The following is a 13,424-nucleotide window of genomic DNA, read 5'->3' on the forward strand; positions in this document are numbered from 1 at the left end:
CTTCGACATCCAAGACATCTACACATATGTTGAACAAAAAGCATGGCATTATGGCAGTTCCTCCCTTGATTCCTTACATCCCAAAACCACAGCACCGCACCACAAGCAGTTCAGTACAGACCCGATCAGGGGTGTCTTGCACATGACTCAGGGCCAAAAAAAAAATTAAAGGGATTTTGGTACTAAACGTACCAAATTGCAACTCGATCCACCCAGGGGTCGAACCTGGAACCTCCTGATTCGTAGTCAGACGCTCTGCCATTGAGCCAGCGGACCTTTGAAGCTTGACTTGTTGGACGTTTTGTCCAGAGCTCGTAAATATAAACCCATAGTTTATTTTCTCTACTCCACTTCTGCACAATGAAACTTGTGTGTGTGTGGTTGATTGATTTGAATGATTATTACATTTGCCACTGTCTTTCTTAACGCTGAAAATGTCAATTTTGATACAGAGAAGATTTAACAAAAAGTTTGTATCTGTGGGGACTTTGGCTGGAAATAGGTGTAAGAGACGGACAAGAAAAGAAAAGAAAAGGGGGAAGAAAACTGAAAGGACACAAGCATTCTAAGAGAAATCAATGATGCCCAGGTAGCTGATGCTGTTGTGAGAATTGAAGTCCTGTTTTCCCTTCTTTCTTTCGTTTCTTCCCTTTCGTTTCTTCCCTTTCTTTCTTCCTCGGTTGATATGCAACTTTCCGTTTCCTAGCCCCCCTCCCCCCTTATGCATCTAACCAAACCCTAGGCCTGTCAATTTTACACTTTGTAATCACAAATTCCCGTTCCCGTTCCCATTCTCTCATTTCCTTTTCCCAATCACTACTACTACCTAGTACGAAGCAAGCGATTTACCTCCACGTATCATCAAGAGTCGCAGTAGAGGAGCAGTCCGTCCCAACAGCATAGCTGCGGTCAGGATCGCTCTCCCACTTGACGGATCCATCCGAGTTGACGACGACATACTTGTACGTGAACGAGGTGCCCTGGGGCAGCGCAATAGTGGTGGACCAAAGCGGGTTGCTAGAAGAGTACTGGTTAGCCGACAGGCTGACGCCGCTAGCGGGGACCCAGTTGCCGAGCGCAGCGATGCTGCCGACGAGCTTGACCGTCTGGCCATAGCTGGTGGTGACCTTCTCGTTGAAGGTTACCAAAACCTCGTGGTCGGCGGCGCAGCCGGTCTGCGTGGGAGGGGTGACGGTGGTGCTGGCGGGCGTGAGGTTGGCGGGAAAGGAGGTGGCAGTCGCGGTGGCGTAGGAACCGGCGACGGTGGAAGCGGCGCAGGAACCGGGCAGAGAGTTGGCGGACGCGGCGCCCCACGAGGGAGGGACGATGCCGGCGCGGCGGGCGGCAGCGGAAAGGAAGGAGGCGTACGACCAGGTCAGGTGGGTGGCGCTGAGGGGGGCGCCCGAGTCCTTGTCGAACTGCTCGGCCAGGGAGCCGTCGGAGGGAGTGTACTGGGCAACGATGTCGACGAAGCCGTCGGCATAGGTGGTGACGGCGTTGATGATGGCGGTGTAGGTAGAGGAGGAGCTGGAGTAGGTGCCGGTGCTGACGGAGGAGACGAGGTCCTTGAAGAAGGCGAGGGAAGTGGAGGTGACGGTGATGGAACCCTGCTGCTTCCAGACGTAGACGGCGTCGTAGAGCTGCTCGGCGGCGGCGAGAGTGGCGAGGTACCAGGGGTTACCGTTGTAGTAGACATCCTCGGCGTAGCGACCGACAGCGGCGGCCTTACCGGCAGTGCGACCGGAGTTGACACCCCAAAAGCGCATGGAGTCAACGACAACCTTGTGGTTGGCAAGAGCACGGTCGCTGCAGGGCTGGAAGGTGTTGACATCGCAACCGGCAGCGGGGTCGAAGTTGTGGATGGAAGTCAAGACGGAGTTGATGTCCTTGCCGCTGCGGTAGTTGACAAAGTTGGAGATGATGTAGCCGCTGTTGGACCAGAAGCTCTGCTGGAAGCACAGAATTTGGGGAGCAACGGCATCGCAAGCGCTGCAAGAGCTGCCGACGGACTTGGCAAAGGCAGAACCCTCAACGAGAGCACGGTGGGAGGCGGCAATGGTGAAGAAAGAAGAGCTGTTGACCTCCTCCCAGAGATCGAAGCCGGTGTTGTTCCAGTACTGGGCAGTGTAGGCAAGGTCGTTCTTCACAATGGGCCAGATGATGCTCTTGGCAGTATCAGCATAACCGTTGCTGACGAGCCACTTGCCATAGCCGATGAGGGCAATGGCGCGAAGGGGAGGACCATCCCTCTGGGGGCGGCCCCAGGCACCGGTGAACTGCTGGAGGTCGACCATGAACTTGGGCTCACCAAGACCGGCACCGTTGGAGAGGGAACCGGACGGGTTGCTAACGCCCTGAAGCTTGGCCTGTGCAGCAGCATAAGCCTGAATGGTGTTCTGAAGAGTGGTGTTGTAGTCGTTGGTGAATTCGTCGACAATAAGCTTGGTGACAAGGGCGGCATCACGAGTCCAGGTATACCAGTCTATCGACACTGTGAGCTATGCTGCCATGAGAGATGAGACACACTGTGCAATTTCCACTTACAGTCGGGGCTCGACTTGGAAGGGGAGGCAACCACAACACCAGAGGCAGCACCGGAGGCTCTGCATCCAGAAGAACCAATGTTGCACAGAAGGTTCTTCTGCGCAATGGGAGTCTCGGTCTGGATATAAGAGTCGACAGACCGCTTGATGATGTCGCTGTGCCTCTTCTCATGCAGAGGATCCGGCAGACCGAGCACGGCCTGAAAGGCGGCGCCCACGACGAGGAGCGAAGAGACAAGATGCATGGCGAAGTAGGTCAAGGGACTTGTCGAGAAGTCTGTTGCGTTGGAGACCAGGCTGGTGGTGAAATCATGGTTGCTGAGGAGGACTTGCTTGAGGTTATATATTGCGTCCATCTTGTCTTGTCCAGGATGTTGATGGGCGACGATCTTGTCTTGCTCTCGCTTGGCGTTAACCCCCTTTGGAGGCTGAGGCCTGTATTCTGACGTTCGAGTTGCGGTCCGGCTGGTGAACCCTGGTCGTCCAAGTTCGGCAACCTCAGCTTCCACTTGCAAGGGCTTCGGAGGAGAGCCGGGGTGTCCGTTCGTGGATGATGAGGTTGCACTCGCGGGTTAGAGTCGTCGATGGGATGGGATGGGATGGGATGAGACAGAAGCGTAGGCCGTGTATGTACCTAGGTGAATTATGGAAGGAGAAGAGTTGGAGAAAGGGCCGAGAGGACGGTCTTGAGTGCCATCCGGGCCATTAGGTGAGGCTCGGTCCTTTTGACTCTTTTGGATCTTTTGCTTTCTGGTCACTGGTCACGTCACGTCACGATCCTCTTCCTTTGTGGCGCGGCAGTCCCACTGCTCTATCTGCAGGAACGCTTGCTCGCACTGCGCTCTCTCCCTTGTTTCCTGGTATTTGACCAGTCCGAATCATTGGAGCAGAAAGAGGGGACATGATAAGCTCTTGAGTGAAAGAGAACGTGCGGTGTTATGGTTGGTCTATGGGGACTGAGAGCGGTATGCTCTACACTAAGCGGTACCAAACCAGGAGAGAGTCCTGAGCTGCTGACCTGGGCGAGTGGACAGTGTGGTTGGCCGAGATTGGCCGGGAATGGATCCATGATGGAGAGAGCTTCAATCCGGCAATGACCTAATCTCGCCGCGGGCGTCGTTTACCGTCGCATCGAGAAATGAATGGTGGCTGCCATAGGCAGGCGTCAGTGTCACTGCCGTCAGTCATGTCGGTGTGTTCATGGTGAAGGAAATGAGTGGATGGCGCATTTTTCACTTGACTTGCTTCAGCTTTCATGTGAAATCTGCACCGACACGGCGCACTGCAGCCTGGGATCTGAAATGGAAGCGGCGGGTGGGTACATATGGGGCAGAGGTTACATCTTCCCTTTTGGCGCCTGAAGTTTGGTTTGGTTTCCCCATAATCTCGTAATGGCGGAGAAACCCCCATAATGCGGGGAACTATACACTACACCTCTGAGTGTCATGGGAACACCATGAAACCTCGTGACTTTTCCGCCCTTCCCTATTGACACCTGCACACATGGCAATGTGATGCTCTTTGTACTTTGTGAAGCGAGCTTTGTCATACCCATGGTCTGGAACTGGGAGAAACATGGTGTCTATCACGGCCCGCTAGGTACTCACTCCATCGTTACGAATATCGATCTTTTAGTCGGAGGCTCACGTCGGAGAATACTCGTTCTAGCATCTCTCCATCTCTTGTCCTAAGCTTGGCGGAGGGTATACTGATACTAGTCTTGCAAGTCTTGCCAGCCAAAAACGAACCACGGGCACATCACCCTCTCGCTGTAAATGGGACGAGTCTCTCTTCCTCTCCGCCATCACTGCTACCCACGCCCAATGATGCGCGTCTCCATCATACGTCAGCTCGTCCGGCCGACAAAACTGTGACAAATGATGGTCTGCCGCCGCCGAGGAGGTCCTTCGAAATCGGGCCGTCTCGATCTTGGGGCAGTCTGTGGCGTCTGGGGGAAGGGCTTGGGGCCGTTGGAAAAGGCCTTGAAAAGCCTGATGGAAAAGGACCGCGGACGGGCGCTATGCCGAGGATAGAAAGTGAAGTTGGGGAACCTGGAACACCGAAGTCGGGCAGACAAGCATGTCGGAGCAACCTTACCTCCCCCGGACTTTTCTTCTTTCTTGGCTGCGGGCAGATACATGACAGGACCCCTGTTCCCCAAATTCACAAAGGAGGTCCCGCTCCGGCAGCTCGGCTAGCGTGGAGTGCGGCTGGGTGAGATCTGGGGGTGGACTGCGTTGGAGTGCCGACTGCATCTGCATTCGCGGCCGTTGTGTCAGGAACAGGAAGGAGTCCGGTTATGCTAAGGACAGGGGTGATTTTGCGCAGGATTCGTCGGAATTGAGGGAGTGCGACTTATGCCGAACTATGTAGGCGACCATGTTCCAGTTACGTTTTTGAAGCAGAGCCCATCGAAGTCATCACAAAAGGTGGGAAATGTAGTGTATGAATATGTTTCTTCTAGCTAGGCCGAATAGATCAAATCGGGTTAGGGTCAACAGTTACACAGGTTGGGAATAGCATCAGTCCATATGACACGACTTGTTCCCTAATGTCAATGGCCAGTTCTCTCAAGGGCCGGCATAACTTGACGAAATTCCGGTCACGCCGCCGTTGAGCCGGGGAACACTGATGGACAACAGCTGTCTCACAGTTTCAGATCGCAAAGAACGATCTGGAAGCACCATCATATCACCCACGTGCCTATCAAAGATGCACCTTGAAGAGAAAGGACCCAGACTATTTGCGTGACGTGCAGTAGCAACTGGACGTTTGACATGGGGATTCCGCCGAAAAAGGCCGACCCAAAAAACTTGCACTGGGAAATTTGACGTTTCAACTCTCGGCGTTTTACTTGGACATACAGATGCCTTGACTCCATTCCCAAAACCACGGTGGCCGTTGAACACTACAGTATGGGGCGAGACGCCGCGACCTCGGAAATTCCCAGCTGTGAAGAAACTGATGTTTCCGATACGCGGATGTGAACAGTGAGTGGAAGCCGACGCTACCCTAGGTCAACACATTATCTCGAAATGGTGAATTTCTCAACACCAGGTCGGTCCTTCTTGATGACAGAACATCCCACTTCACCAAACATGTGAGAGTCAGGGTCAAAGTCAGACGATTGGCTGGCAACACAGCAGACGGACATTTGAACATCTCATGTTCTAGCGATTTACGCATGTGAAAGCATATTGGCGGGGGATCGGGCTGGCTTGACTTGATGCCAAAATTCCAAGAGTGATGATGGACATGGAATTATTATCTGACATGTCGGTACGAATCCCGACTGCTCATCTTCACAAGGGCAAGCTTTAAACGTCATTTGATCAGAGAGGGCAGCAATCAAAACACATGTGTTTACGGCAGGAAATGTGGCAATTGTCATGGTTTCCCCCAGCCTCATAGGACGACGTCCTCGGCGAACGGATTGGAATATGACTTCCCCTACATCATCCGGCGCTCCCCAAGCTCAAGCCTTGCGGCGAACGAGGTTCACGCCGGAGTTCGGTTCTTCTGGTGACCTGTCGGATGGAAATTGACATCATGGAAGAACGTAAAGTCCTGGATGGCTCCTTGGTTGCCGAACTGCCTCAGCACTCAACCCTAGCTACCTACAAGTGCAAGCACGAGCTGGCGGCAGAGGAGCGCTGGGCACAGGTCCGTGAGGAGAAGAAAAAAGAGAAAGAGGAAGAGTTGGGCGCGACGTCCCGCTTGATATACGAAAATTTTGGAGGTGGGGTCTGTGCATCGGATGCCAAGCCAGCCTTGCAAGTTTTGGTGGATACTGCGTAGGTAGGTACTAGGTACCCGTTTACCTTATCTTATCGCATGGCTCCAGCCACCTCACTGCAGTAACCTAGACGTACCTACGGCCAGGCCCAGACTTCAGTTCTGTTGTTCGCCTGCCACTCGCTGTCAGCCTCAACTGACGTCTAGCGATTTCACTGGCAACTTTCACTTCACTGTCGGTCCATACCTCCAGGTCACTACTCTGATCATTGTGCATCGTCCATTCGCACACGCGACCCGGAATTTTGACTCTTTCGGCACCTACGACCGCACCCTAGCCGACTTGCGACATCTCACTACCATCACATATCCTCATCAAAAACCGATCTTACAATGGACGCCGCGTCAATCGAAGAGCTCAACAAGGTGCGACGGGCAATGGGCATGAAGCCCCTGCCCGTCCCCGGCGAGGCCCCCAAGGCTCGATCACCCACTCCCGAAGGCGAAGACAAGGGCAGCACCCTTGAGACCCGCGAAGCCGCATCGTACGACAACTACAAGAAAGCCCTGGAGGCAGAGGCTGCAAAGAAGAAGCGCGAGGAGAGAGCCGCCGCTATCAAAAAGGCCCGCGAGATGGCCCAGCGCAACGCCATCCTCGACGGCAAGGGCATAGCCGATGACGTGGAAGACGACGAGCTTGATGCCAAGGCTTGGCTTAAGAACCAGAAAAAGCGGCAAAAGAAGATCGAGGCGGCAAAGAAGGCCGAGGAGGAGAAGGAAGCGGCGGCGGCGGCAGCGGCGGCGGCTGAGCACACAGCTAGGGATCTGGCCGGTGTCAAGGTTGCCCACGATATCGACACTTTCCTCGAGAGCGGCGACCAGGTTCTCACGCTCAAAGATACCGGCGTGCTGGATGCCGAAGAAGAAGGGGACGAGCTCGAAAACATTGAATTGCGCGAGCGAGAGAAGTTGAACGAGAGACTCGACCTCAAGAAGAAGAAGCCGCTTTACGACCCCAATGATATTGACGAGACGGGCGAACGAACGATCCTGTCACAGTACGACGAGGAAATCAGCGGCAAAAAGAAAAAAGCTTTTACACTTGGGCAGACAATTAGGACAACGACAACGACAGATTCCTTGGCCGACATTCTAGACAGTGCGCCTGTTCAGCGGAAGGGGCAGACGGTTGATCTGGATATGCTCGGTATGTTATGCCCTCTTCCCCAAATACTTTGATTCATGCTAATGTTCGTGCCCACAGACGATGCCCCTGCACCAGTATCAGATTACATGGATGCTTCCGAAGTCAAAGTTAAGAAGCCGAAAAAGAAGAAGACCAAGTCGACAAGGCGACGAGACGATGACGATGTGCTATATCCAGGAGAGCCGGAAGCTCCAGCAGACACAGAGCAGCAGATGGACATCGATTCGGAGGCTGTGACCTACACGAAAAAGAGGAAGACTTTTGACGAAGACTTTGTCGACGATGACGATCTGCAACAATCCTTGGCCCGCCAGAGATCCGCGGCGTTGAAGAAGCGAAAGACGCGACCCGAAGAGCTTGCTAAACAGCTGCGCGAACAATCGAACCAACCCGAGCCGGAAGCCGCCGAGGCTGGAGGTATCGTTATCGACGAAATCAGCGAGTTCGTTGATGCTCTCCACGCAGAGCGCGAAGAGGAGAAGAAAGCACCAAAGCCAAAGCCTCAGCAATGGACAGAGACAGCGGTTACAGCAATGGAGGAGGAATCATCAGACGAGGAAATGGAAGACGCCGACAAGGATGGGCAGTCTGAGCGGGCCACATCGCCGACCGCTGAGCTTCCCACAACCGGTGTCGAAGAAGAACAGCTTGTCGCCCAAGGCATGGCCGCAACCTTCGCCCTGCTCAAAGACCGCCGCCTCATCGACGCCGAGTCCCGCGGCGGAGAGCTCGTCAAGAACTTCCGCGAAAGTGCCCACTTCAAGGCCGAACTCGCCCGCCTCATGAAGAAGTTCGACGAGGAGACCCGTATCCAGCGTGAGCGTGATCGTGCCAGCGGCCGTCTCGACCGGATGTCGACCCGCGAGCGTGAGGAGTGGCAGCGCCAACAGAACACGATCCGTGAACAGCATCAGGCACGCGTCATGGAGCAGTTGTTCAGGGAAGCGTACAAACCCACTGTTGAGCTCAAGTATGTGGGCGAGGACGGCCGTCAGCTCGGGCAGAAGGAGGCCTTCAAGGAGCTGTCGCACCAGTTCCACGGTAAAGGCAGCGGAAAAGGTAAGACGGATAAGATGCTCAAGAAGCAGGAGGCGAAGAAGAAACAAATGGCGCAGAGTTTCCTTGATGCTAGTCAGAACGTTGGCATGAGCACGGCGGCGTCACACCAGGGTAAGAAGCGCAAGGAAGCTGGTGTTCGGCTGGCGTAAGGGATGACGTGGAAGCTTGATATCACTTACGACTGGGATTCGGAGCGTCGAGAGATGGTTGTTTGGATTATACTATACGAAACAAGGTGCATACAACCCTTTTTATTCTATCATCTACCTTCAAGTTCATTGGACTCGCTGACACGGGACGAGCCCTCTAGCGTCGTGCACAGGTAAGATGTAGATCTTTTCGTCGAGTCGTGATCCCGCTGAATTACCGTTTGCCGTGAAAATATGCACTTGTAAACATTCTGCCCACGATAAAAGCATGGCCACTGGTTGATGTAGGTCACTGGAATGTCCGATCAAAAGAATACCGTAAGTCACTGCTTTGGCACGGAAGTGAGAGAGCAAATGATCGCCGGGTTGTCAAACCCAAAATAAAACATTACTTTCCTGTTGTGTCTCTCGGTATACGCATTTCGTAATCCTCAATGCCTCCGTCCGTTCGTCGCCAGAGCCAAACGCGTTCTTTTCCGGCCATGACCTCTGGCCAAGAAATTGGGTGCTTCGCCCACCAACTCCTCCTCTAGAGATTGTTAACCCAACCACCAGAAGTCGTCTCTCTCGTTTTCCGGCTTTTCTTGCTATGTTGATATCGTGGGTATCTTGGTCGTCATCCCCTCTCCGCTTGCTGAGGTCTCTGAGACTCTGCAACGAAGCTTTCTCTCCCACCCTTCCAACTCCACCACCACCGCCGACCCTTTTTCCGTGCTCAAACCACGCTACCCCATCCATATCATCCTTTTCCTCATCCAAAAAAAAGGGGGATTCCCCTCGTTCTCCGGCCTAGGTGATCGCCACTGACAACAAATGTGTGAGCCCCCCCTACCTCCCTCCTTCCGGACATGTTTTGGAACATGATTTTTCCGTCTTTTCATTTACGCATCTTCCAAAATTCTCCCACCCCTCGCATTATCCCCTTCCATCCTCGGGCCCCGGACAAGCAAGTCTGCGTAGGCGCGTGCGGCGTCGTGGTGACGAGTTTGTATCCACCACATGAAGAAGATGATGGAGAAGAAGAGGGTAACCCAGATGAGAACCATGCGGTTGGAGCGCCGACGGGGGGCGTAGGGGGAGAAGTAGTTGCGGGCCATGTTTTCCTTGACTGGTGGTGGTGGTTCGGATGTCGCGGGATGTGATGGTAGGTAGGTATGTGTGTAGGTTGGTGTTTTGAAATTCGTCGATGCTTGGTGGGAACAGAGCCGATGATTAACGACTCGCCGTGTTATTTTCCAGTAGAGGTAGGTACGGTAATAGGTTGGTATCAATTAAGACCGTTCGACTTTGGAAACATGAAAGGGAGTATGGTTGTTGAAGGATCAGGTGAGAGATTGTAGACGGAAACAAAACCAAAAGTCAAAATGACGTACGGCTAGCAATGCGCCGAACAGCGAGGAGCAGCAGCACCTAGCTTACCTAGGCTGCGATGTTGTCAACTTTTAGGCGGTCAGCCGATAGTGGATCTAGAAGGTGCTGAGGTCCCCGCTGGGTGGGTCGTGCACTGTTGGGCAGCACGTGGGTAGAGTAGGCAGGAATGCCGGCACACTGTCGTCCTTCCTTCTTGTGACCATGGACCATATCTCAACACCACTCAACATTTGCTGATGCTTTTATCGTGAACACGCAGAGACGAAGGAAGAAGAACTTGCATGGACTCGACATCCGAAACGAACACAAAGAAACGCAAGAAAAGGTATATTCAGTCGGTCCCGTGCGATAAACCGTCCACCACCCAAGTAGATGTAGTACTTCCACCAGGCCTGCTTTTACAAAGTTCGGCCGGTTCGGAACGTGTTGGTACTCTCTCCCAGTGGTTCACCGTTCACCACCCCAAATCTCTCCAATCCAAACCTTCAAACAACCTGAACCAAGAAACGGGCTCATCGTTACTGAAAGGAAGTTGTAAATTTGGAATAGGATGGACGGACATAGGGCGGTAGATAAGTCAGTTGGTAGTGGCTGGTGTGCAAACCTGGAAGGGTGGAAGATGTGATGAAAGGGAGATCGGATGAAGCTCTTCTTGAGCGTGAGACGACAGGTATAGCCTTAATCCCGACAATCTTGGCAGGCGGTTTTGGTGGGCGGCAGCTTTTCCTCCTGATAGCCTTGACACCACATCCTCATGATTGACGACGCCGTCATCATCATGAAAAACTATCAGAACTGAAGCAGGGAACTTGCGTCAATATCACAACACCAAGAGTCAGAGCATCGATTCTAGTCAAGGTATGTCTGACGGCTTCCCGCATGACATTCTCTAGCGTCCCGTCTATGAAACTGAGCACTTATGAGACATGTTTACCTGCGTTTTGGACTTGCGTACCAGTGTAAGCGAATCAAGGTCTATGTCTAATGGTGATCTACTATCTTACATGTCGGTCCGTCTCTGTATTATGCTTCTTCTGGATTATCAATATTGGGAAGTGTGGTCTTGAACTTATAAAGCACTGTGGGATGTCAGCGTCAAAGGTTACACAAGCGAAATTTATCTTCTCCCGCTGTTTCGGTACCCCGGGGGACAAGCTCACATCCCACAGTTTACGGCAGCCTGAAATTCTAGTCCCGTTGAGCATCGGAGGTTAGGACAACTACTAGTCCCGTTGAGCATCGGAGCTTGAGACGGCCTGACAAGGTCTACATCCGTTGAACATCGGAGCTTGGGACAACTTCATATGGGACACAGTTGAATGCCGGGAAACCGGCGTAGTTTCTGTGTAACTAATTGGTCAGTACTGCTCCCTTTGGATCACATACTTGCTCAAACATCACATGTCAATGTTTTCTAGAGATGAACACCAAGTCTCGTCGCCTGTCACCCACCGTGATAGGTATGCTGCTGTGTGAAGGCGAGACCTCATGAGGAGATTTGAGCTGGCTGTAAGACTATGCATGACGAATCGTTTGTTGGAAGGAACTGACATGCATGAAGATAGTGCCAGCTCGGTAGCTCGTTGGGAAGATTCAGTCTACCGTACGTAGAATCTCTCCTATCCAGCTGGTCTAGTAATGAACATGGAAGCTGGTGAATACAAGCTGCCCTTCAGTTTCGCGTGGAGATTGTCGAGAACAAGAAAAGACATATAAGCATCACTCACTCACTCCCATCTCCTGCTCCAAGAAGCCAACAACAGCCATCAACCACCCCACTACCCCAAACACCAACGACAACGACAACGACAACGACACCATCAACAGACGATTTTCCAACCGCCAAGATGCGCCTCTCCATCCTCACCACCATTCTCACCCACATCCACCTCCACTTCACCACCGCCGCCATCCTCCCCCACCACAAATCCAACCTAGAACTCCTCAAATCCCTACCCAAAACCAACCCAAAGCCCACCAACCCCTTCCCAACCCCCGCCAACAACACCAACAGCAACTCAACCACCTACCCAACCCCCAAAACCTACGCCCTCCTGCTCTTCCCCACCTTCGAGATCCTCGACGCCTACGGACCCATTGAAATCCTTCAATTCGTCGGCCACTTCCACCCCTTACGTCTCCTCATCTTTTCCCTCCAAGCCCCATACTCTTCCGGTCTCGCACCTGTCCTCACTACCCCGAGTCTACTAGCATCGTCGCCCATCAACAACAACCCTCTGAACAGCAGTTTCTACCCGACCTTCAACCCCACCCATCCGATTCCCACGACGGACCAGCAGTGGGAGGAGATGCGCGAGGTGCTGGAGAGCGTGGATGTGCTAATCGTACCCGGCGGCGATGGGGTGTACAGTCCTGATTTGGAAGGAAAAGGTCGGGAGCTGGACTTTTTGAGGAGGATGGTGGTGGAGTTTGGGATCGGGGGCAAGCAAAAAGGAGGAGGAAAAAGGGATAAGTACTTGGTGACGGTGTGCATTGGTGCTGCGGTGGCGGCTAGGGCGGGCGTGCTGGATGGGCGGAGGGCGACTACGAATAAGATGGTTTGGGATGAGGTGACGCCTTTGGGAGACAAGGTTAAGTGGTGTGTTTTCCCATATATTTTCTCTTTCTTTCTATGGTACTTGTTACCTGTTCCTCTTTCTTCTTAGGTTGGATTGGGCGTATTGGGGCTTTTGAAAAGAGAAGCTTCTTGCTAACAGTGTCATGAAACAGGGTCTCGCCAGCTCGATGGGTGGTTGATGGTAACATCTGGACTTCGTCAGGAGTCACGGCGGGTTTGGACTTGACCTTCGAATTCGTCAGGCAGATGTACCCGGACGGAGTGGACATGGCCAATTTGATTGCTGGAGCGATAGAGCATGAGCCGGTGATGGATTGGAGATATGATCCGTTTGCTGAACGGTTTGGTGTCCCGCCGCAGAACTAAGGGGCAGTGATGTTGGGGGTGTGACTGACAAGGAGGTGGCAGAGGGATACGATGTCTTGCGTGAAGAAAAGAGTTGGTTATAAATCTTTGCGTTGCGGAAGTTGAAGGGAGTAGAATTGGGTGGGTACCGAGTTGTAAGGCAACTATATATACATCGACTGGCTGGTGGTGTTGAAGTGTCTGAAACAAGGGAATTACATAATTGACACTCGTGGTCCTGAACGCCTCCCCATACAACGAACTATATCCATGTTTTGAGTACACGAATTCTGACCATTCTTCTCCTGTAACTTTTACAAGTTCCACCGTCTCAAGCATACAAGAACACCACCTCTATCCTCCACCCATTGCCCAGAGCCAAGCTTATTGTAGAAATGTTCCTTACACAGAGGAAACGTTCATATCGGACTTTGTTA

General features: G+C 52.8%; 4 protein-coding genes across 4 annotated transcripts; 2 read left to right on the forward strand and 2 right to left on the reverse strand.

Moving 5' to 3' along the window:
* Positions 1-438: 438 nt before the first annotated feature.
* Positions 439-2,818, reverse strand: NEUTE1DRAFT_117282 (glucan 1, 4-alpha-glucosidase; the record flags this gene model as incomplete). Its single annotated transcript, XM_009853640.1, has 2 exons — positions 439-2,482; positions 2,545-2,818. 2 exons carry the CDS (start codon positions 2,786-2,788, stop codon positions 846-848), a joined length of 1,881 nt encoding a protein of 626 aa, XP_009851942.1.
* Positions 2,819-6,092: 3,274 nt separating this feature from the next.
* Positions 6,093-8,801, forward strand: NEUTE1DRAFT_147033 (uncharacterized protein; the record flags this gene model as incomplete). Its single annotated transcript, XM_009853641.1, has 3 exons — positions 6,093-6,337; positions 6,617-7,485; positions 7,543-8,801. The coding sequence occupies 3 exons, from the start codon at positions 6,093-6,095 to the stop codon at positions 8,691-8,693; spliced, it is 2,265 nt and encodes a 754-aa protein (XP_009851943.1).
* Positions 8,802-9,574: 773 nt separating this feature from the next.
* On the reverse strand, positions 9,575-9,995 carry NEUTE1DRAFT_122892 (uncharacterized protein; the record flags this gene model as incomplete). Its single annotated transcript, XM_009853642.1, has 1 exon — positions 9,575-9,995. One exon carries the CDS (start codon positions 9,788-9,790, stop codon positions 9,575-9,577), a length of 216 nt encoding a protein of 71 aa, XP_009851944.1.
* Positions 9,996-11,911: 1,916 nt separating this feature from the next.
* NEUTE1DRAFT_83483 (uncharacterized protein) lies at positions 11,912-13,227 on the forward strand (the record flags this gene model as incomplete). The annotated part of the gene is made up of 3 exons (XM_009853643.1): positions 11,912-12,492; positions 12,532-12,663; positions 12,795-13,227. The coding sequence occupies 3 exons, from the start codon at positions 11,912-11,914 to the stop codon at positions 13,006-13,008; spliced, it is 927 nt and encodes a 308-aa protein (XP_009851945.1).
* Between the last annotated feature and the right edge of the window lie 197 nt (positions 13,228-13,424).

Source organism: Neurospora tetrasperma (assembly GCF_000213175.1).
Source record: "Neurospora tetrasperma FGSC 2508 unplaced genomic scaffold NEUTE1scaffold_4, whole genome shotgun sequence".
NCBI classification, from domain to species: Eukaryota; Fungi; Ascomycota; class Sordariomycetes; order Sordariales; family Sordariaceae; genus Neurospora; species Neurospora tetrasperma.